Raw genomic sequence first — 24308 nt, forward strand, 5'->3', positions numbered from 1 at the left:
GAGAAAACACATTATCAGCTGTTTCTAAAACAGTGTGATGTACGAAGAGATGGAGAGTGAGTGCCTGGGGACTCCAAAGGAGGGCTGCCAAACCCTGTGGGGGTGTCCTGGTTGGCTTCCTAAGATGTCATTTGAAATTTTCTAAAGGATGAATAGAAGTTAGCCAGGACATGCAGCAGCAGAATCCAGTGCAGGGAGGAGCACGCAAGTTCAGGTCTGTGAGCAGTTTGGAGACAAGCTATGAGAGCTGATACTGGGGCTCAGCAGGGGCCAGATCACACGGGACACATTGTCAGGCTAGGATGGCTGGGCTCTGTCTTATAGACAATGAGGAGCCACTGCAGGCAGATGTTAGGTCAGACTTGATTCTAAATGGAGGGTGTTGGGGACCCAAAAGATGAGGAAGTCAGAAGGCTGTGGCAAAAAACACAACTATGACAAGGAGGAAGGAGAGGAGGGGACGAGAGCCAAAAATATTTAGGAGACAAAAATTTATGGGGCCAGGATGTGGGAAGTACCGGAAAGAGTTCGGATGACGCTAAGGTTTCCAGCTGGGGTCCAGAGTAGACAACCTTGGGTGGTGGGTGGGACAGGAAATGTTGGTTTCACTGGACAGAGGGGTAAACTGAGCCTCAAAGAAGTATAATACACCCAAGTCAGGGGCTCAGTACTGTGTATATCATCAGTGGGTGTTCAGCCCTTGGGGATACAATACAGCTTTCCCTGACCCCATGGGGGTCATGGCTCAGAATCTTCACACCTACTTAGCTCTGAAGTTGAGCTGCTAGTGTCAGGATCGCCTTCCCTTATAACAGGACAGATTCACCTCTCAGGCCCTGGCTTTCTAAGCTGCACAGTAGAGTCTGAGAAATAACAGGAGCAAAGAACCTGGGCCTTTAGATTTTCAATCTTCCCAGATTGGTACCCCACTCTCACAGTGCAGTCTCCTGCTAGCTCTCCCTCCTGGAGTGCTGTCTTTATTTTTGTATTTTTAATATTGATTTTGGAAGAATGGAGAGACAGAGACAGAGAGGGAGAGATGAGCCTGGATTTGTTGTTTCATTTATTTATGCATTCATTAGTTGAGTCTTTTTTTTTTTAATATATTTTATTGATTTTTTACAGAGAGGAAGGGAGAGAGATAGAGAGCTAGAAACATCGATGAGAGAGACATCGATCAGCTGCCTCCTGCACATCTCCTACTGGGGATGTGCCTGCAACCCAGAAACATGCCCCTGACCGGAATCGAACCTGGGACCTTTCAGTCCGCAAGCCGACGCTCTATCCACTGAGCCAAACCGGTTTCGGCCATTAGTTGAGTCTTATATGTGCCCTGACTGGGGATCAAACCTGCAACATTGGAGTATAGGGATGATGCACCAACCAACCGAGCTACCTGGCCAGGGCCCCTGGGGTGCTGTCTTTTTTGTTGTTAATCCTCACTGGAGGATATTTTTTCCCATTGGTTCTTAGAGATTGGGAGGGAGGGGGAGAGGGAGAGAGAGAGGAGCATTGATATTAGAGAGACACATTGATTGGTTGCCTCCCATATGCTCCACGACCAGGGCCAGGGATCAAATCTGCAACCGAGGTACATGCCCATGACCAAGAATTAAACCCAAGACCAGGGGTGGGCAAACTTTTTGACTCGAGGGCCACAATGGGTTCTTAAACTGGACCGGAGGGCCAGAACAAAAGCATGGATGGAGTGTTTGTGTGAACTAATATAAATTCAAAGTAAACATCATTACATAAAAAGGTACGGTCTTTTTTTTTTTTTTTTTTTTAGTTTTTTTCATTTAAAACGGGCCGGACCCGGCCCACGGGCCATAGTTTGTCCACGGCTGCCCAAGACCCTTCAGTGCATGGGACAATGCTCTAACCACTGAGCAACCAGCCAGGGCTGGGGTACTACCTTTAAATGCTACTATGCTCCAGAACTCAACCACTGTTCCCTTTTCTTCTCTGTTCTCAGTCTCTACAATAGCACTTCTCAAACTTTCATGTACACACAAACGCAGATTTTGTTAAAATATAGATTCTACCTATAGCCAGATCTGAGAATGGGCCTGAGATTCTGCATTCTAATAAGCTCCCAGATAATAGCAATGCTGCTGGCCCACTGACCACACTTTGAAAAGCCCAGCCTCTTCTTTCTCCAAACTAATGATTCCTAAATTTACCCTTCCAATCCAGCTTTCTCTCCAGAACTCCGACTTCTCATTACTCTTAGTTGGAAGCTCTATTTAGATTTTTAAAAGCATCTCCCGTCCTGGCAAGTGTTGTTCAATGGTTAGAGCGCTAGCCCTTGCACTGAAGGGTCACAGGTTCGATTCCCGGTGAAGGGCATGTACCTGGGTTGCAGGTTCTGTCCCCACCCTGGTCAGGGTGCGTGCAGGATGCAACCAATTGATGTGTCTCCTGCACATTGATGTTTCTCTCCTCTGTCTCTCCCCCGCTCCCTCCATCCTTTCCACTATCTCTGAAAAGCAATGGAAAAAGTATCCTTGGGTGAGGATTAACAAAAAATAAAAAGATATCTCCCACAGAGTTCTCAAACTGCTTTCCCCAACTTTTCCCTCAGTACTTACCTGCTCAAGCCAAAAATCTAGAAGTTAAAAAAAAAAATCTAGAAGATATCCATTAACCTCCTTTTTCTCTTAGCCTCTAAACCAGTGGCTCTCAACCTTCTGGCCCTTTAAATACAGTTCCTCATGTTGTGACCCAACCATAAATTTTTTTCGTTGCTACTTCATAACTGTCATGTTGCTACTGTTATGAATCGTAATGTAAATATCTGATATGCAGGATGGTCTTAAGCGACCCCTGTGAAAGGGTCATTCAACCGCCAAAGGGTTCGCGACCATAGGTTGAGAACCGCTGCTCTAAACCCAAACTGCCAGCAAGTGCTCTCTGCTGGACTTCCAAACACTGTCTGAGATACTGCAGTAGCCACCCACCTGGTCTTCCTGCCCACCGCCTTCATCCCCATCAATTCTCTACACATTAGTTAGAGAGATCTTTTAAAAATGTAAATCAAATCATGTCACTCTCCTGTTTACTTACGTTCTTTTAGGCCTTGCATCTCAATTAGAATTAAACCCTAACTCCTTACCCTGGTCTGAAAAGCCTAGAATGACTGCCCTCCTTCCTAATTTCGTCTTGTGCAATCTCCTGAACCTGACATCACAGCCACATCAGCTTCTGTTTCCTGCGCAAGCCCAGCCTGTTTCCCCTGGGAACCTTTGTCCTGACTCGGCCCTCTGCCCTGTGGTCTTGGCTGGCCTCTTCTCATCATTCAGATCTTAGCTTCTGGGTCATGTCCTCCGAGAGGCCTTCCCTGATCACCCCAATTTAACTCTATGTATGTCTTAACAGTAGTTGACCTTGGTTTATTAATTGTCCATTTTTCACTAGGAGGTTTCCTCACCAGAGGCAAGACCCATAAAAACAACGACCTTGTTTTCTACTTGGTTCACCAGCACCTGAAGCAGGGCAGACAGGTCCTCAGAAAAAGTTTATCATGTAAGGCAATGTCATTCCCTCTCTGAGCCTCAGATTTTCCATCTATAAAACAGGGATAAAAATAGCATCTACCTCACAGGGTTAAGATTAAATGAGATATAGCCCTAGCTGGTTTGGCTCAGCAGATGGCGTGTCAGCCTGCGGACTGAAATGTCCAAAGTTCAATTCCAGTCAAGGGCACATGCCCCGGTTGTGGGCTCAGTCTTCGGTGTGGGACGTGCAGAAGGCAGCTATCAATGATTCTCATCATTGATGTTTCTATCGCTTTCTCCCTCTCTCTTCCTCTCTGAAATCAATAAAAACATATTTAATTTAAAAAAAAAAATTAAATGAGATATACATGTAAGACCCAGGCACAGTGCCTGGCACTTGGCCACCAACCCATGGCTAATAATTCCACTACTGTTATCAATAGCATAATGGAATCCTCTGGCAGGAATGTGAGGGCAGGGCCGGCAGGACTCCCACATGTTCTCCAAATGACCTGAGCTCCAAGTAGCTGGGCTAATCAGCCCTAGTCCATTACTCGTCTGTCACTGCCAAAGTCCTCGCCTCCTGATAGCAGAGAGGGGGCAAATTCAGGGATGAAAAGTGGAGGCAAGCGTGCTTCAACTCAACTGTAAGTTTATTAGAAAGGCCATGGACAGATGAACCCTGAGTTACCAGCTGAGGAAGAAATGAAAAAAAAAAAAAGCCCCTGCCCGCCTGGCCCACCCCACAGGCCTCCTGTGTGCTCTGTCCTGTGGCAGACTCCAACAGAAGTCAGTCAAAAGTGCATTCCGGATCCTCCTTGGAGAGCGGCCACCCTAACTGCAGGGGACCCACTGGTGGGGCTGATGTGGATGCTGGTGCCTGGAACTGGGCGCCACGGGGCCTTGGTCCTCTCCTCTAGCAGGAAGTGGTTCCAGACTCCCCGGCAGAACGTATGGAAAAGGAGCTGACTGGGGATAGAGCAAGTTCTGCTAAACAGCCAAGGGCTCTGGAAGTTGCTGCCTGGGAGGTGGGTGCAGATGGCTGCAGAAGGCCAATCGTGGGGTCCCCAGGGTAGGACTGCAAAACTGCTCTAAGGCGTCTCAGCCATAGAGAGCCCTAGTGTGACTCAGTGCCCCTCCTGGGGCTGCACGGGGCTATTTCTGCTCCCAGAAAGGCAAATGAATCTTGTAAAAATCCATGGTGGCTGATGTCATTTTTCCTTAAAAAAAAGATAAGAGTTTGTACAGTGAATCGATTTCAACCAGCAGAGCCTGAGCCGAGAAGAGTCCGTCCTCAGGAAGGAGAAGGCACTTCTCACACCCTCACTGGGGTGATCTGGGCTGGCTGCTTCCGGGGCCCCTCGGGGCTCTGCGGCCTCTGGCCCTGTGGCTCAGGCCCGCTCTCTCCGGGAAAGAGGCGCCTCCATCGAGCTAGCACTGCCCTGCAGCCTGGATGCCCTGGCCCCTCACAGGGTGGTGGACGGCAGCTTCCTCACCCGTCGCTGCGCCAGGATAGATGACTCGATGGGCTTCAACTGAGGGGTGGGCTTGGAACTGTTGAGTGCAGAGTAAGTAGCTGCCATGGCTCCCTGCGAGAGAAGATAGTAGGTTAGTTCACGGTGATGGGGAGGTACAGGGAGGAGGAGGGACATGTGCTCCAGGGTCAGGCCAGCTCCTCCCAGTGTTCCGCAGCCCGCCCAGCCCCGTTAATCCAGCCTTGGTCAGTAGTCCTGCCTCCTGCCTCAGATGTAAGGGGCTGTGACCCCCGGAGGCCTGGGATGTACTGTTGACACCTCTGCATGTTAGACCTGGCCTCCAGGAGAGACAGACATGGCATCTCCTGACCCTGCCACCCCAAGTCCTTGCCCAGGAAAACTTGCCTTGGGCCCTTGGATGCCCAGTAGCTGGGATGGCCATACCTTCACAAGTTGTAAGTCCTGATGGGATAGCTGGCTCTGAGGAAGCTTGTCCTTCTGGGTGATCCATGGGTGCTGTAGGACCTGCTTAGCTGTGAGGCGCTGGTGGGGGTCCACGTGTAGCATTTTAGACACCAAGTCCTGGGGACACAGTGGGCAAGGGGGTTGGCGGGAGTGGCCGCAGGGGCACATACAGCTGTGTCCCACTGATGGGGAATGGGCAAGGCAACCATTTCCCACCCTCTCCTGCCAAAAGCCTGCAGTAGCCCCTCCCTGCGATCCATTCCCCACACTGCTCCAGGGCCCCACTGAGCACAGGCCCTTCTTTGGGACTTCTTCCCTTTCCTTTCTCTTTCATCTTCTAGAAGCCACGCAGGAAGGTGGGAAGAACCTAAGGTTGGGGTTAAGCAGACTCAGGTTCAAAATGTGACTCTTCTGCTCAACTGAGTATCTGGGGCGATTTACTTCAACGCTCTGCGCCTCAATGTCCCCTCTGAGAAACAGAAATTACAACAATACCTGCCTCATAAGCTGTGAGGTGCACAGCTCATTAAGGGCTCAACCCAGTGTCCAGCACACAGGTGCCATAACTGCAAACTTGCTCACATTGAAAGCCCAAACGTTCCCTCCTCCGAGAAGGCCTCTCTGCTTGGCATGGTCAGTAGCTCTGCTCCGTGCCTCCACGGCCTGTACCCCTGGCCAGGAAGACCCACTTCTCTCCACTGCCTGGCATCTCTGTTCCTTATATGCAAGCCTGTATCTCCCCCCACAGCAAGTTCCCATAAGGCATCATCACAGCTCTCTGTCCCCTGTGGGTCCAGAACACGGAAAGAGCCACTGAATGATTACCCAGTTAACCAAACAAGGTGTGTGTGTGTGTGTGTGTGTGCGTGTACGTGTATGGGCAGGCTGCCTCTGTGTGTGTGTATGTGTAGGCAGGCTGCGCGCGCGTGTGTGTGTGTGTATGTGTAGGCAGGCTGCGTATGTGTGTGTGTGTGTGTGTGTGTGTAGGCAGGCTGCCTGGGAATCTTCACTTGGAAAACCGAGGCTTCAGGTCACCTGCTCATGACCTGCTGAAAAGCCCTGGGATGGTCCCTGCCTCCCCTCCCCAAATAGGCTGGGTCCAGCCTCAGACTCACCTTGGCTGTCTCTGATACTGTGTCCCAGTTTCCCCCACTGAGGGTGAACTTCCCACTGCCGATCCGGGTCAGGATTTCCTCGGGTGTGTCACTGGGTCCATTGGCGAATGGAGTGTATCTGGAGAAAAGCCCACCCAGTCTGGGTATTGCCTCTGGAATCCATCTTGGGGTTCGGGGTGGAGGGCTGTGTCTCCCCCTTCTGACTGGGTATCCCAAGGGCAGCATTTTTCTCCTCAAGGTGAAGCGTCCAAAGCTAGGGCCACGTCCCTATCTTCAGACCTTCCTGAGGCAGGGCTGAGTTTCGCCCATCAGACAAGCACCACCCCAGCCTGTACTCTAGGGTTGGGTAGTGAGAGGGGGCCAGGCCAATGGGGCACTCACCCCGCCAGCATGGTGTACAGCAGAATGCCCAGGCTCCAGATGTCACAGCCTTCATCGTAGCCCTGGCGCTTCAGCACCTGGCAGGAAGGAGGGCAGGGGAGTGTGGTCAGTCTGTGGGGCAGTGACAAGTGCTCGCCTGCTTCTCCCCAAAGGGGAGGTTCCCATGGCCGGACCCTCCCTTGGTCCTAGGCCAATGATGGCGAATCTTTTGAGCTCGGCGTGTCAGCATTTTGAAAAACCCTAACTTAACTCTGGTGCCATGTCACATAGAGAAATTTTTTGATATTTGCAACCATAGTAAAACAAAGACTTATATTTTTGATATTTATTTTATATATTTAAATGCCATTTAACAAAGAAAAATCAACCAAAAAAATGAGTTCGCGTGTCACCTCTGACACGCGTGTCATAGGTTCCCCATCACTGTCCTAGGCCAAGGCCACAGAGACTGCGCGTCCTCACTCACAGCTGAGGTCAGGCCACTCACCTCAGGCGCCACGAAGTTGGCGGTGTAGCAAGGGGTCATGAGGAGCCCATTCTCAGCCCGCAGCTGCTTGGCGAAGCCGAAGTCACAGATGCGCAGGCACTCGGGGTTCCCAGACTCGTCTACGTAGAGGATGTTGCTGGGCTTGAGGTCCCTATGCACAACCTGGGGGCAGAGGGCGGTCAGTTCTCAGTGTGGGCAGGTGGTTATGGCTCAGATCCACTGCCGGGGAGGGAGAGTTCGGAAGATGGGCCCTGAGAGAGGGACTGACTGAGGGAAGCAGAATCTGAAAGGAGGGGAACGGGCTGAAATGAGGCCTTTCGTGCTGGTACTGCCCACCTGGAATCTCTATGTCCATGATTACAGGGCAGCTCTGACGTCACCTATCCACACTCAACTCCCTTTTTCTCCCCTCAATTCTGCCCTTCACATAATCTTACCTAATGGCAACTCCATCTTTCCAATTGCTTGGGTCAAAATCTTAAGAGGCATTCTCGTTTTCTCATATGCCTCAATCAATCCATCGCAAGCTCCATTGGCTCTACCATGAAAATATACCCAGAGCCCAACCACTTCTCAGCCCCTCTACCAGGAGCACTGATTCCAGCCACCGTCATGCCATTGCTGGGTTACAGCAACCACCTTGTAACTGGCCTTCCTGCGTCACCCTGACCTCCTACAGTCTGTTCTAAACACAGCAGCCAGGGGAATACTGTTAAATGTACGTCAGATCATGCCATCCCAGCCAGAAACCTTTGAAGGCTTCCCCTCTCAAGAGCAAAGTCCTTACAATGGCCTAAGTGGCCCCACCTGATCTCTCCCCTACCCGTCACCCACATCCCTTGCACTCTCTGGTCTTCTAGCCACACCAGCTTCTTTGCTCTTCCTTCCACATGCCAAGCACACTCCTGCCTCCGGGCATCTGCCTGGCTCATTCTCTGTTTCTTGTAGGTCTCAGCTCAGATGTCACTGTATCAGTGAGGCCTGGACGACTCCATATAAAATAGCCATTACCGAGAAGTGCTCCTGGTTTCCTTCTCTGCGTTACTTTCATCCAGAGCATTTACTACCATTTGACATATTTACTTAGTTGTTTTCGGAATCCACCTACAGGAATGTAAGCTCCAATAGTATTTTGCTCGCTGCTATATCCCAGACTTTAAAGGAGTTCTAACACATAGTAGGTATTCAATAAATATCTGTTGAATGAATGGATGAATAACACTTACTACTGAGACCTTACGCAAATGACTTTCCTCTGGTCCCCATTTGCTCATTTGTAACCTGATGAGGGCTAAGCCACTCCACTTTTCATCTTCCCCACCCCCTCTACATGGTTCTACTCAGTCACTCCTTTATCACCTAATTATTGACAACTCAGATCTCTGATCCTAGCCCGGAACTTTCCTGAATGCAAGTCTTACAGCTGTTTACCAGGTGGCAACCACTGAATACTCCACAGACCCTCACACCCAACACAACCCAGATTAAGCTCATTCTCACCCTCCTGCTCCTCCTCCCATGAGCTAATGGTACCTGCCTAGGCACTGTCAAACAACTTCAATGGCTCTTTGCTACCTGCAAGATAAAGCTAAAGTCCTCATCCTGTTCCAGGCTCATCATCCACTGCATCCCTCAAGCACCCTGAGCTCGGGCCAGTGGGGCTCCTTTGGTCACAAACAGCCCTGTCTGTCAGTGCAACGCCTGCTCACCTCGAGCACCCAGCACAGGGCCTAGCACAGAGCAAACGCTAAATGAACTCTGTTCAATGAATGAACAAATCATACCTCTGAAACACGTAAGACCTTTCGGGTAAGATCCACTGTGTCTCATTGATTAGCTGCCTTTATGAGATGGTCCTTTTATAGTTCCAGTTGAGCCCTGAACCCTCTAGCAGGTGCCACGAGGTGGGCAGGTTGGAGGGTAGACATGACCCAGACTAGTCCAGCTCCACAGGGGGAAGTGTCAGATAGATGAGGAGGAAAGGGCTACACTGGCAGAGTGGTCCCGGCTGCACTATGAATTGCATCCAGGCCATGGGGAAGCCCCTTTCTGGGCAGGCCCTGCCCAGCCCCTGGGGCCCTCTCCTTCCTAACACTAGCATAGGGATAAGGCCAGGCCCTCAGAATGTAGGCTCTTCTCTTCTCCCTGCAGAGGGCCCAGATGTCAGGGATGTGCAGCTTGGTTGCGGACATCGACTCTGCCGGACAAGTGATCTTCCTGGTTTACAAAGTACTTTCCCAGCCATGCTCTCCGTGGGGCCCACTGTATTTGGTAAGTGTGCAGGGCAGGGACTGTAGGCTCATTTTACAGAGAAGGAAACCAAGGCAATGAGAGAAGAATCGACTTGCTCGTCTAAGTAAGAAGCAGAGATAAGACTTGATCCCAGTTCTAACCTTAATTCCAGTCTTTCTAGTTTAGTGTAGCACCAATGACACTTTTGGGAAACAGGGATATGGAAGTTTTTAATCTTTATTCCCTAATACAACATAGAGAAACAACAAACTCCTACAGGGAACTGGCTCGCCATGGCAGGTAGCCCCATAAGTAATTACGATACCTGTCCCCAGGTCCTATGTGAGGAAAGGGGGTAGCATAGTCTCACATCTCACTATATTGAAAAGCACAATAGGCTGGACAAGCAATGAGCGAAGCCAGGCTGAGTGGGAGCCATGTCAACCAGTCTAAAGGGGCATCTGCTACTTACTCCAGCCAACAGTCACCGTGTAACAACTCAGGCCCTGTGTCCAAAAGCAGCCAAATGACCAAACCAAAGCAAACCCCAAACAAAAAAACATCCCACATCTTGTAGGCCAAACTAAATGTCTGTAAGCCAAATGTAGCCACTGAGTCAATAGGCAGAGTTGTGGTTTCAGTCAAGAGTCAGGCAGGCCATGGTGAGAATCCTGGCTTTACAAGAGGTGATCTTGGGATGTCACTTAACCTCTCTAGCCCTTGGTTTTCTCACTTGTAAAATGGGATGGTAATAATGCCGAGCCCCCAGAGCTGCAAGAAGGAGCACTTGAGTTGTTTACCAGGAATACTCAGCACAGAACTTGAGAAATGGCTGCTGCTGTCATAGTCACCCCAGCACTCGCTGGGGCTGAGCCCCACCATCATACAGTGACTGCTTGCCAGGTGCACTTAAAAATTAGAGGACAGCCCGGCCAGCGTGGCTCAGTGGTTGAGCGTCGACCTATGAACCAGGAGGTCACGGTTCGATTCCCAGTCAGGGCACATGCCCGGGTTGTGGGCTCGGTCCCCAGTGTGGGGCGTGCAGGAGGCGGTCGATCGATGATTCTCTCTCATCATTGATGTTTCTATCCCTCTCTCCCTCTCCCTTCCTCTCTGAAAGCAATAAAAATAAAAAATTAGAGGAAATCCTGGCCAGAGTGGCTCAGTTGATTGAGTGTTGTCCTGGGCACTGGAAGGTTGCTGGTTTGATTCCCGCTCGGGGCACATACCTGGGTTGTGGGTTCGATCCCTGGTTGGGACGTGTATGGAAGGCAGCTGATGGATGTTTCTCACATCAATGTTTCTCTCTCTCCCTCTGTCTTCCCCCCCCCGCCCCCTCTCTCTCTCTCCAATCAATACAAATATATTTATTTTGAAAATTACAGGACAAGAAGGACAGGACAATTAAAAGACAGATGCCATTCACAGCAGCATTTGATCCACACAAACAGGAGCAGAGACTCTGGAGCCAGATTAGCTATGTGACTTTTACTTAAGCTCCCAGAGCCTCAGGACCCTCGCTTATCAAATGGACATAATGATAATACCTGCTTCATAGGTCCATGGGAACACTTAAATGAGTTTGTATGTAAGTGCTTAGAACTCTGTCTGGCCTGTGGCAAGTGCTATGTAGTGCCAGCTGTCATTAGCAGCAATAGCATCTCTGTTATCATCAGCATCCCTGGAGGATGTTCATTTAGGTGCCCGTGACTAGCCAGAAAATAAAAACTGGCATTCGTTTATGTAAATTATCTGTTACAGAGAGAAGCCAAAGTGTGACTTTCTACTAAGTTCTCAAACAGGCTGTCCCTGGCACGCTGGGGCCCTTACAGAAACAATATAAGGGAAGCTAGAGACTTAAAAGGGATTCATGTATTAAACAAAGAACTCTTGCAAAAGAGGATAAAAAAGGCAGACAACCCAATTTTTAAAGATGAACAAAAGATTGAACAGGCATCTCATAAAACGCAATAAACACATGAAGAAGTGCTCAACTTCACTAGTTATCAGGGAAATGCAAATTAAAACCACTATGAGATACCACCCCACACCTACCAGAATGGCTATGATTAAAAAGATGGTCACCAAAAGACAAGTACTAGAATGTCACAGCAACATTATTTGTCACAGTCAAAAACTGGAAAGATAACAACCCCATGGCCACTAACAGATTGCACAATTAAATCGTGGTCTGTTCACACAGTAGAAACTACACAACATGAGTAAACTGCAGCCACACAACAATGTGGATGAATCTCAGAGAGACCGCTGAGTGGCAGAAGCCAGAAAGATATAAAAGAGCATGTTTGTCTAAAATTCAAAGACGGGCAAAACTAATCTAAGCTCCTAGAAGTTAGCTTAGAATGCTTATCTTTGGAGAGGGGGCAGCGACTGGAAGGAGAACTGGTTACAAGGATGTATTCACTTTTTGAAGAAAATGTACTGACTTGTACATAATGTGTGTTTATGTGATATTTCAATAAAGATGTAAGAGATCCCAGTGGACCCTGCTCCCTGTTACTCCCTTCCCATCCTTTGGTTCGTATGGGAGTCCCAGCTTCTAGACCACAGATGCTGCCAATATTTAATCAGCCAAGAGAATCTCCCTCCATATTTAGACTCAACAAGAACTTCCCATTTCCTTAGCATCTGCCCTGGTTTTCGGAAAGGGCCAGAAGCTTTGGAGACACGCCCAGCCAAGTGGTGGTCTGTACTTGGAGCCCGTGGAGAGGCTCACTACTTTGGAAACAGCTCTCCCACTAAAAGACCTTCCTTATTCTGGTCCCACTGAAAACTCACTGCTTCGGCCCTGTCTTCTAAACCTTCTTGAGGGTAGTAACTTTAACACAGTAGGAAAAGGAAACACATTTACTGTCTGACCTGACATATTTAAATATTAGTCTGTGGAAACTGGCCATTTCAAAAACCAAAACCTGCCCTAACTGGTTTGGCTCAGTGGATAGAGCGTTGGCCTGCAGACTGAAGGGTCCCAGGTTTGATTCCAGTCAAGGGCATGTACCTTGGTTGTGGGCACACATCCCCAATGGGGAGTGTGCAGGAGGCAGCTGATCGATGTTTCTCTCTCATCGATGTTTCTAACTCTCTATCCCTCTCCCTTCCTCTCTCTAAAAAAATCAATAAAATATATATTTTTTAAAAACACTTCAAACATGATCATAACACAGTGGTCCTGAACCTTGGCTGCACATTAGAATCACCCGGGGATTTTTTTAAAATCCTGATTTCTGGGCCTCATCCTCCAGAAATTCTGTTTCTTTGTTAAGGGGTGAGGCCACAACATTAGTAACCACTGCCATAACAGTACATGTGGTAACTAAACTGAAGCTCTGGTTATGAGCTAAAGTTCTTTTTTTTACAAAATAACCTGCCCTAATACATTAGACAGAACCAGACATTGCCATTTTTGCAAACCCTAATCACTGATTCAGGCAGAGGTCCTGAAAGGACAGAACAATTCTGGGAGAGGTTGTTGAGGATCTTTATCGTCAGCCCCACCCACTGCCGCCACCTGTCCACTATTCCTAGGCCGTTACCACCTGACATGATTAATGACTAAGGGGGGCAACATGACATGCTGCTCAGGAAGTGATGCCACACTACACCTCCTATGAAGTATTTTTTAGCTCCTTGCTCCCAAAAAGAAGCTGGAGCTGAATCTAAGTAAGATACTTGAGCACTTGAAATTTATAGAAAATGCAGACAACAGAGAAACATTTAAAATGATGCCATGAGGAAGCAAACAGGCACATTCCACATAAGAATGACCTCTTCAACAAGACAGTGGCATAAGAAAGGGGGCTTTTATTGTGGAGGTTATATGGATGCCCACATTTAACGAAACTCATCAAATTGTAGACTTAAGATCTGCAGCCGCCCTGACCGGTTTGGCTCAGTGGATAGAGCGTCAGCCTGCGGACTGAAGGGTCCCAGGTTCGATTCTGGTCAAGGGCGTGTACCTTGGTTGCGGGCACATCCCTAGTGGGGGGCGTGCAGGAGACAGCTGATCGATGTTTCTCTCTCATCGATGTTTGTAACTCTCTATCCCTCTCCCTTCCTTTCTGTAAAAAAATCAATAAATATATTAAATAAAAAAAAAATAAGATCTGCAGCCGTGGGCAAACTATAGCCCGTGGGCCAGATCTGGCCAACCCATTGTGGCCCTCGAGTCAAAAAGTTTGCCCACCCCTGATCTCCTGTGTGCAGGCCCTGGCCGGGTAGCTCAGTTGGCTGAGTGTCACCCCAATACACCAAGTTGTGGATTCAATCCCCAGTCAGGGCACATACAAGAATAAACCAATGATTGCATAAATAAGTGGAACAACAAGTTGGTATTTCTCTCTCTCTCTCAAATCAATAAATAAAAAAATAAAAGATCTACTGTGTGCAAATTTTATTGTAGTTTTAGAAAAGAGACTTAAGGGATATAAGTGAATAAAAAGTGTGGATCTTGCAGAGACTGATACCAATAAACCAATCACAAAAAGATTTATTTAGAAGGACAATCATTAGGGAACACATATCTATTGATAGGGTACTATGTGAGAACTAGTAACCATCCATTTTGATAGCTGTTGTGAAAGGAAATATTTGCCTTTTTCAGAGTTATAGCTATATAACAAAGATGATGTGATATGCTTTATTTTTATCTTCTTTTTTAAAATCCTCAACCAAGGATATGTGTGTGTTTTCCCATTGATTCTACAGAGAGACTAGGGAGAGGGAGAGAGAGAGAGGGAGAAACATCAATCGGTTGCCTCCGGTACTCACCCTGATGGGATCAAATTAGTGACCCTTTCGTGCATGGGACAACACTCATGCACAGAATACTTTAATTACAGGTATTTATGGGTTAAGTGTCATAAAGTTGGCAACTTCCTTTCAAATGCACTCTTTAAAAAAATGTATTTATATAGAGAGATAGAGACAGAGAGAGAGAAAGAAAATGTAGCAAACTGTTAGGATCTGGTGAAACTAGAAGGGAAATGGTTTTCATTATACTATTTTTTAAATTTTTCTATAGGTTTGAGCTTTTTTCTCAATAAAAAGTTGGGAAAAAATACATTAGTAACAACAAAAAAGAAAGGAAGAACAAAAGAAAGAAAAGGGAGAAAAAGAGGGGAGGAAAGGAGATAGGAAGGAAGGGAAGGAGGCGAGAAAAATCTTGATAATTCTTGAATCTGGGTGATGGGTACCTGGGGTTCATTATCTATTCTTCTAGTTTTGTATAGCCTTGGGATAGCCTTGAAAACTTCTATAATAAAAAGTTAATTTTAAAAAAGGCATAGCAACGATCTGGTCCTATTTCCCCCTAATGTTTATGTGGCCTCTTCCATTAGCCTGCACTGGACCATGGTACTTTGAGTGAAGTGCACTTCATGTCACTTGCACCCTGTGGGGTGGATGTCTTGTTATTGGAAGTTTGCAGCTGAGAGGTGAGAGAGGATCAGAGAGGTGAGACTTTCCCAACCTCACACACAGGACTTGAACACAGCCAGTTGGATTACAGAGCCTGCATTTTTTTTGTTGTTGTTAATCCTTACCCGAGGATATTTTTCCACTGATTTTTAGAGAGAGTGGAAGAAAGAGGTTAAGACACAGAGAGAGAAACATCAATGTGAGATATCACATCAGTTGGTTGTCTCCTGCAGGAGCCCTGACCTGTTTAGGGCCTGGGCTGGGGAGGAGCCTGCAACCAAGGTACATGCCTTTGACCAGAATCGAACCCAGGACTCTTTGGTCCGCAGGCCAATGCTCTATCCACTGAGCCAAACTGGCTAGGGCCAGAGCCTGCATTCTTAACCCCCACACTGTCTGACTGTAAGCACCTAAAACATCATCTCCTCCAGAAACTCATGCTAACTCTATTTTGACTTCAATATAACTACAGGAACTTTTCTATCTTCGCCTTGTGCAGTGATAAAGGCCAAGTTCTACTACAGTGGGGCCTTGACTTACGAGTGTCCCAACTAACGAGTTTTTTGAGATACGAGCCATCTCTTGACCGATTTTTTGCTTTGAGTTGCGAGCTAAAATTCGGGTTACGAGCCAGCTTCAGATACCCCACTGCTAGTTGGCGCAGCGAACGTCACAGTGAACGCCACAACATCAGCCCAGCATCACGTGTCTCACTCGTTCACTTTTTGATTTGACATACGAGTAATTTGAGTTACGAGCTCCGTCACGGAATGAATTAAACTTGTAAGTCAAGGCCCCACTGTATTTGGACATCCATCTCTTCGGTAGCTCCTGCTGTGTTTCCAGTATCATTTCCTCCTGCATCCACTTCCTCTGTCCTAGCAGTCGAAACCACAGCCAGATACACCTCCCTGAAGCCTCGAGTGCCCCCATAGTAACCCTGCTTCTTCCTAACTCAAAAAATCATTCCCTGTCTGCAACTCCCCACCCAAACTCTTCAGCCAGACATACTAGCTCCATTCTTCCCTGGCTGTATGACCTTGGGCAAGTAAGTTCACATATCTCTGAGCCTCAGTCTTCTACTTGTGAAGTGGGCCAGTAACAGCACCATAGGGTTTTGTGAAAATCAATAGGAAAGAGCATAATAGGTACTGAATAAATGTTCCTTTTCACAATTTGGCTTTGTCTCTCCCTCCGTCCCTCCCTTCCTTCCTTTCATCCATCCACTCACCCACCACATCTGTCTGGTTGTTGAAGACTGCCACTGCCTGAGCCAAATCCAAGGTCATGTACTCTGCTGATGGTATGCCCCCCGACACTCCACTCAGTGCTCCCTACCACAGACTTACCCCCTGGGAGTGCAGATACTCCACGGTTTTGCTAATGGTGTGCAGGACGAAGCTGGCCTCCCGCTCGGAGAAGAATTTCTGCCGTAGGATCTTGTCCAGCAGCTCCCCACCCCGCATCAGCTCTGTCACCAGGTACACATGTTTGCCATCATCGTACACCTGCCAAAAACTGTGCCATCAGGCCCCTCCCCTCAATGCCAGGACTGGACCCCTTGGTCACCATTCACCAGGCCAGGAAAGGATGACATGAGCGGGGGCATGTGTTCTGCTCAGGGCCTTCAGATATTTGGGCCTCTGTTCTCCCTGGACAAGAAGATGCTGGTACTTGTCTCCTGATGGACAGGAAACTCTCAAGCAATGCCCAAGTCTGAAGTGAAGGGTTCCTGGGGTGCAGGCAAACCAGAGGCACCAAGGGTACCCCCTCTCCCATGAACAGAGGAGGATCAGAAGTCAAAGGAATGGCAGACCTAGAGTCGAGTGCCTCAGTCCTCACCCATTTCAAGGACCCCCACTCACATCTTTTAGAGTGATGATATTGGGGTGCTGCCCATACCGCAGAAGAATCTCAATCTCTTCCGAAGGATCCCGCTTGCTCTTGTCGATGACCTGAGGAAAAAGGGTGCATGTAGCAGCATTTCCTCCTGCATCCACTGCAGGGCCTAGCGTCCAGCCACACACCGTTCCCCCGTCCAGAGCCCCAGGCACCAACCATCCTTGCCAAAGGGCAAATGCTACATTGGCCTCCGCACCACTCCCCGTCCCCATTCCCCTGTGCAGATACATGGTTGGAGGCCCACCTTGACAGCATACTCCATGTTGGTGGCCTTGTGGACACAGCGCTTGCACACGGAGTAGGAGCCCACACCAATCGTCTCCTTTACCATGTAGCCGTCGCTGAAAACCAGGTTCTTCCCATGCAGCTGCTATAGGAGACCAAGAGATGGGCTGGCCTTCTGCTTTAGAATGCAGAGGAGGTTTCCCAGCACCCAGGTCCGGGCTCTGTGGAGATGGCACCAGGCAGCAGCCAGGACTGGGGTAGAATGCTGGATGTGTGACCCTGGGCAAGAATGTGGCCCTCCCTGGACCTGTATGATGGGCACAGTCGCTGGCTCCCACGCTGCAGTCAGAGAGTAGTGAAGTGGGTAGGCTTGAGAGGCACGCAGGAGCCCTGAGCTGGGTCCCAGCTCTGCCACTTCCTGTGGCCTTGGGCGAGTTGCCTTCCCTTTCTGGGGTGTCACAGCCCACCTCATAAGGTATCCCAAGGTTCCAAGACATTAATAATAGCAAATGCTTCGATAATGCTTAGCGTGTGGCAGATACCATTCTAGGCACTTTCTATCAGGTGACCACACGGCCCATGGACAGCCCTGGTTTATGCCTGCTGTTCTCACATCCAGTCTGGTTTAACATTCGTCTTGGACAAAGATGTCCAGTTGGATAATAAATTACATAGTCATGTTAACTTTACACATATCAACTTATATAATCCTCACAACCCTATGGAAAGTTTTTATCATCATCCTCATTTACAGATGAGGAAACTGAGGCATCAGGAAGGTAAGTGTCTCAATCAAGTTCCTCACCTTGGAAGTTCTGAACCCAGGCAATGAGTTCCAGGGTCTACATTCTTGCCTCTCAATTCTAAATTTTCCACAGAGCCGGGAAAGTGTGCAAATGGGGAACAAGTGAGAGGAGACAGGAGCCCCCTGCTACCCATCCCTGTTGAGGACTTCACAGCCACCTCCCAGCACCACCAGCCTGGGCACCCCCTTGCACTTATTCAGGATCTACAAGGTCCCTGGCTGTGCCAGAAAATTTATATCCATGTTGTCATCCTTGTTTTTACAAATGGGGAAACTGAGGCCCAAGGGGTTTTGGAAGCTCAATGACTACACAGTGGCAATCGGGGTTTGAACCCAGGCCTGTCCAACTCCAGAGCCTGTGTTCTTGGTCATTTTGCCTGTGGCTTTGAGGTGGAAAAGAGCAACTGGGCAACGGCCTCCTGGCCCCTCACCTGTACCACTGAGTGCAGTGGTGCCTGTGTGGCCCAAGTCTTGCCGTCATCCTCCATCAGGCCGGTGGCCACGAAGCTGAAGCCACGGAACAGCTGATGGGCGCCAGCGCTGGGGGGGATGCCAGGGGAGTCTACAGGGGTAGGAAGGGAATGTGAGCCTGAGGAGGTGCCCCTGATCCCGAGGCAGCCCAGCAAAGGGTGACACGGGGCTCCCAGGCTTGCCTCAGCAGCTGGCCATGGATGGTGGGAGCTTGGGCAGGACAGAATCCTTATCCCAGTCCCTAGCCAGCATCTGTTCATGTGTGTTTAGACCAGCCCAGCCCTGATACACAAGGATGAAAGACCTCCCACATCCAGTGTCCAGTGCAGGCCAAGACCCTTCACCCTTCCTGGATGCCTCCTCCTGGCCTCCCTGCCTCAGTCTGCTCCTTTAGGTCCATCTTCTGTGCAGCAGCCAGAAAGATGGTTCCGACCACAAATCTATCCCTGTACCCTTCCCTTCAAACGTTCCCCTCTGCCCGCAAGAAAAAGTCCAACTCCTCAGGTTCTTGTGATCTCAGCCTTCTCTCCCTCACTCCACAGCTCATGTCAGACTTCTCAGATCCTTAAAGGAGACTCTGAGCCACTGCACATGCTGTTCCCTCTCACTACATAATTCACTCTTTGTCTATCCTTCGAGGCTCAGCTCATCCACTCTCTCCCCGGAAAAGCCTTGCTTAAGGTTAATCCTCTAGCCCTTCACCCCTATTAAGCTGCACTTGTCACACTGCCCAGTAGCTGTTTTCATGTCTCTCCCCACACTAGAGCATGGGTCATATAAAGGCAGAGCCTGAATCTGTCTTGTTCACCATCAATCCCCCCATGGCTGGCACACAGTAGAGACTAGGTACATATTTGTCAGATAAATGAAGAAAGAGGGACGAAATGCTCAGAGAAATGCTAAGCTCCCTATCATCAGAGATGTACGAGCACAGTGAGAAAAGCACCCCTTCTGCTAAAACTGCCTTCCAGAACTAACATTCCCCCCTACCCCAATAACTGGATAAAATGTTAGGATTTACCAAACTTCCTCCCAGAAGCCCTTGGCTTCTTACAAGAAAAGACGGGACTGAGTGGACCTATGGCTAAACCCATGTTCCAGATGAATACACTGAGGCCTGGCGGTCAGAGTAGCCAAAGCAGATTCCCACATTTGCCCCTGACCTGTGGGCGCTCTCACCTCTGCTCTCCCAGACCATCTCCACCTTGTTTTTATTGGGTCAGATTTTTTACTCCTGACGTGAGTGTGAGCCTGATGTGTTTGGTCTTCCCAGTGGGCTGGCAGATGCCCGGGGCAGGGGTCCTGACTTTTCTATTGTGGCCTTAACAACCCACTCTCCCCCACCCCCTCGCCCAGACACAAAGAGCCCACAGAGCCCTGGAGTGGGAGAGTCAGGCAGAACAAGATGGGGACAGAGAGTCAGAGACCCACCCGCCTGTCCGCCCACACACCTGCACCTGCCAGAGTCCTACCACCCCCGCCTCCCTCCTGTACCAGTCCAAGACAAATCAGGCAAGGGACGCACCCTTGGGTGTACGGGATGTGAACTCGGTGTCAAAGTAAAAGGTGTCATCAGGTTGGGCCACGGCCGGCTTGAAGGGTGGCTTGATCTCACGACGGTACAGCTTCTGAAAAGTGGGGTGGGCATTCCGGTCACCATAACACCCCCATAGCCTGCTGGGAGCCCATGCAGGAGGTGATAGGCCCAGAGCACAGGCTATGTAGTCAGGGGTACAATTGCTTGCCCCTGGAAGGCCAGCCCTTGCTCCCCAGTCCATGCTGTCAACCCTGCTCCACATTTAAGGCCTTTGTCAGTAGAAGCCCCTCCCTCAATAGTTGAAGCCCTGATGGGGTGACAGACACACTCACATTCCAGTCAATGGTGGAGTAGAAGACATGTCGCTTGATTTCCTCTGCCCCATCAGGGCCGGAGCCTGAAAGAGCCCAGATGAGGGGTCTGCAGATGGTTCAACCTCCAGACACCACCAAGCAGCCTCACTGGTCTGGAACCAGCAGCTGGACAGTCCACTGGCATCACTGGGGAGGATGGGCTCACCCTGCCCCCAATATACCCAGCCATCACAAGGCCTATTGCCTGCTCAGCATTTTCCACTTTCTGGGGCCCCTATGATCAAGCTCTAATGTGACTGCTAAAAGAAGGAAGGCTCAGAGAGGTTAAGCAACTTGCCCAAGGCCACACAGGACAGAGGCTGGACTTGTTCCAAGATCTGCAGAGGGCCTCTACCTCCCTCCCATGCCAGGCATCATCTCTGTTGTTCTAATCCCATTGCCCTTGTCAGTCACCAGACAGGCTCTCGTTCCACTCAATCCCAAGGACCTGGTTCATGGTTCAGGTGAACCCAGGAGCCAAGATATATTGAGCAACTAGCACACACCAGACACATTCATGTGACTTCATTTAATCAACAGAACTTGAGATCATCCTCAATCGGAAGATGAGGACCTGGAGCACTGGGAGGAGAAGTCTACTACCTTGGTCACATAGCTCATAAATGGCACTCATTTGTTCGCAACAAATATTTATGGAGGGACCGCTGCACACCAGGCAGTGGGGACCTGGCATGGGGCTGGGATTGGGACCTGAGCCTTCTGATGCCTGAGCTCATGTTCTTCCTCTTGTGCCAGCAGCCTTGGCGAGGAGCTGTGTGGGGGCCTCTGTCCTTGTCCCAGGGGGAGTGGGGATGACTCAGTTCCTGCCTTCCCCTACACACAGGTCACCCCGCTGCCCCGAATACCACACATGGAGCCAAAAAGGAGGGTGGCCAGCAGCATTGTCTGCCTACACAAAGGACAACGGTCCCTTTCAGCACCAGATATGGCCCCGTGGCCTAGGCCGCAGCTGTACCCGCTCCCCTCCCCTGAGCTGGGGCTGCTTACCGAGCCGGTTGGCAGGATTCCGCTTGAACAGCGCCCGCAGGAGGCTCTGGGCTTCCGTGCTCAGAAACTGGGGCATGCCTAGCTTCGCCCTGAAACAGCCCCCGGGTCTCATCAGAGCTGAGCCCCACCCTAGAGGCCCCATCTCCCCTCCCACTTTTGTCCAGGTCTAGTTTCCAGCTCATGCCAGACAAGCCATCCACTAGCTCACCTCCCAGAGAATTCTGGGATTCGCCTCCCACAGGCCCTGGTGAATGAACAAGAGGCCCTGGGAAGCACAATGTTCACCCAGAGGAGTGTCTTTTTAATGGGGAAATCTGAGGCAGGTTTAGGGTATTATTCTGGCCCCCAAACTGGGGCCAGGCGTGAGGAGACCCTGAGGGATCAGGAAGGAGCTGGTGCTTACTTAAGAATCAGTGTCATGGTCTCCTTCCGGTCCTTCCCCTGGAAGGGCAGGGAGCCCGTCAGCATCTCAAACTGCAGAAGATAAGGGTCCATTCAGGCTCTGGTTCCCATCTCCCATGCCCCCCACCTCTTTCCACACAAGCCACTCAGCTCCATTCCCAGGATTCTTGCTGGCTTGCTGGAGGTTCACCTGTGTCTGTCCCTCTCCCCTCTGTCAGTCAAAACACCAGGAGCAGTATAAGGGACCTGAAGTTGGGGAGAGGCCCAGCCCAGCCCGGGCTGGGGCACCCAGGCTGAGGACAAAACAGGAATCCCTCCAAGGAAGGGAACTGCAGCTGGGTGAAGGGCAAGGCCAGTTTGGCTAGGAGAGGACAGAAGAGCCTTAAAGACCATCAATCCCCTGACTGTACAGATGAGGAAACTGAGGCCTGAGGCCTGGGTTGGATACTTTACCACGGCCTGGTACTCACCATCAACACCCCATAGGACCACCAATCTGCACTGTGGGTGTGACCCTGGCGGTTGACGACCTCGGGGGCCATGTACTCCACTGTCCCACAGAAGGAATAGGCCTTCTTCTCATGGTCAATGGCTTCCTTGCTCAGGCCAAAGTCTGTAGCAAGGAGGGCAAGAGGACACATCTTCAGGACACCCCTGCCTTCTTCGCTATCACCCCCTGCATCCCCAACTTCCCTGCCCAGAGGCCTTAGGACATCACTCTCAGGACATTCAAGAATAAGCTGAGGGCCCTGGTCGGGGTGGGTATGGGAGGCAACTAATTGATGTTTCTCTCTCTCTCTCCTCCTCTCCCTTCTTCTCTCTCTAAAATCAATAAAAATTTATTTTTTAAAAAAGAGTAAGCTAAGTCCCAGAGAGGATGGGAGACTTGCACAATGTTGCACAGTGGGGAGCTACGGTTCAAACCCAGGCCATTCCAAGTCTGGGACCTGGGCTTCTAACCACATCTTAGTGCCTTTGGTCACACAAGAAGAACAGATCCTTAGCACTCAGCCCAAGCCCAGTAAGAGCCCATCCTGCCCTCCCCTGGGACCTGAGGAGGCAGGTGCCCTCCACTCACCGGTGAGTTTGATGTGGCCCTCCTCATCCAGAAGGATGCTGTAATGAAGAGAGAAGAGTCAGGGCCCCTCAGCTGTGGCTCCTTATGGTTCTGATGACACCACGGGGGCTGTCGGGGTTGGCCCAGAGATGATCCACCCAGATGCATCTGAGGAATGGGTGGGTGGGGCGGGTGCTGGCAGTGCTATGCAGGTGTATTGCCTACCTTCTTCGCTAACCCTTGAAACACTGTGAGGTAGGTACTATTATTGCCCCATTTTAACTAAGGGGAGACTAAGGCCTAAGGAGGCTAAGGAACTCCCCATGGTCATAGAACGTGGTGGAGACAAGGTTTGAATGTGGGTCTAACTCTAAAGCCAGAGCTCAGTCCACCTTACCACCTGCCCCTGGCTCCCAAGTTACCGTTCGAAGATATTTATATGTTAAGGAAAATTCTAGAGAAGCCATATCGAGGAATGACCTTTCATGGTAGCATCTTAGATGTCACACTGGATTAGGAAAAAGACAGGCAGCGTACTTTCATGGAGGTGCCTGGCCCTTGGTAACAGCAACACTAGTGATTAGACAGCCCCCCAAGGTAAGCCTGCTGCCACCACCACTCCACTCTACCCACCCATTCACGGAACAGCTCGTGGGACAGAAACTTTCTTGGGGAGAGTCACACCCACGCCCATTGGGGTGGCCCTGTCCTAGGAGAGGCCCCAGGGCCTGCCTCTGCACTCCCCAGGGAGGCCAAGGTGAGGCTGGAGCTGCACTCACTTCTCAGGCTTGAGGTCTCTGTAAATGATGCCCAGGCTATGCAGGTGGTCCAGGCCCAAAGCCAGCTCAGCCAGATAAAACTTCACGTCCTCCTCCGTGAACATAACCTGCAACAGGAGGGAGGGGATTTCAGCTGGGATCGCCTTTTCTTCAGGAGCTGGGGCAAAGGGCAGTCAGCAGCTTCCTGGTCCTGAGGGTCCACTTTGAGGAGAACCCTTAAGAGACCCCAGTACCATCCACCCTGCCCTTCCTAAAGGGGTTCGAGGTGTGAAATGACTAATATACATGTCACTCATTGTGGCATTGCTTGGAAATAGCAAAAGGTTGGAAACAGCCCAAGAGTCAAGCAGTAGATGGGAGTGATGCCTCTCCCTGCAGATCAGAGCTGTGCAGCCATAAACTACAAAAAGAAGCTTCCCCGTGTTCTGATACAGATCAGTCTCTCAGATATACTGTCTTGAATAAAAGCAAGGTATAGAACAGTATCACAGAATAGTTCCTTTTTTAAAAAATCCTTGTTGAGGATATGTTTACTGATTTTAGAGAGAAGAAGGGAAAGGGAGAGAGAGAAACATCGGTTGGTTGCCTCTCGTATGCATCCTAACCAGGGACCAAACCCACAACCTAGGTATGTACCCTGACTGGGAACTAAACCTCCGACTTTTGGTGTACTGGATGACA

The 24308-nt window shown here is 49.8% G+C and overlaps 1 protein-coding gene across 5 annotated transcripts in view; it reads right to left on the bottom strand.

The window, feature by feature from the left end:
• Positions 1-4129: 4129 nt before the first annotated feature.
• Positions 4130-24308, bottom strand: part of RPS6KA1 (ribosomal protein S6 kinase, 90kDa, polypeptide 1) — a 32802-nt gene continuing 12623 nt past the window's right edge. For 4 of the 5 annotated variants that reach the window (XM_006777498.2, XM_006777497.2, XM_006777496.2 and 1 more), the window contains 16 exons: positions 23628-23734; positions 22870-22907; positions 22262-22404; positions 21793-21863; positions 21390-21478; positions 20361-20425; positions 20017-20119; positions 18452-18582; positions 17235-17360; positions 16954-17043; positions 16438-16596; positions 7421-7582; positions 6934-7010; positions 6553-6670; positions 5417-5554; positions 4130-5086 (listed from right to left, as the gene is read on the bottom strand). In XM_006777498.2, coding sequence (XP_006777561.1) covers positions 4964-5086; positions 5417-5554; positions 6553-6670; positions 6934-7010; positions 7421-7582; positions 16438-16596; positions 16954-17043; positions 17235-17360; positions 18452-18582; positions 20017-20119; positions 20361-20425; positions 21390-21478; positions 21793-21863; positions 22262-22404; positions 22870-22907; positions 23628-23734 — 1740 coding nt within the window. In that variant the 3' untranslated portion in view covers positions 4130-4963. The remainder of the gene's footprint in view (positions 5087-5416; positions 5555-6552; positions 6671-6933; positions 7011-7420; positions 7583-16437; positions 16597-16953; positions 17044-17234; positions 17361-18451; positions 18583-20016; positions 20120-20360; positions 20426-21389; positions 21479-21792; positions 21864-22261; positions 22405-22869; positions 22908-23627; positions 23735-24308) is intronic. The other variant, XM_015557256.1, reaches the window with a different exon arrangement.

Source organism: Myotis davidii, unplaced genomic scaffold, assembly GCF_000327345.1.
Source record: "Myotis davidii unplaced genomic scaffold, ASM32734v1 scaffold149, whole genome shotgun sequence".
In the NCBI taxonomy this organism is placed as follows: domain Eukaryota; kingdom Metazoa; phylum Chordata; class Mammalia; order Chiroptera; family Vespertilionidae; genus Myotis; species Myotis davidii.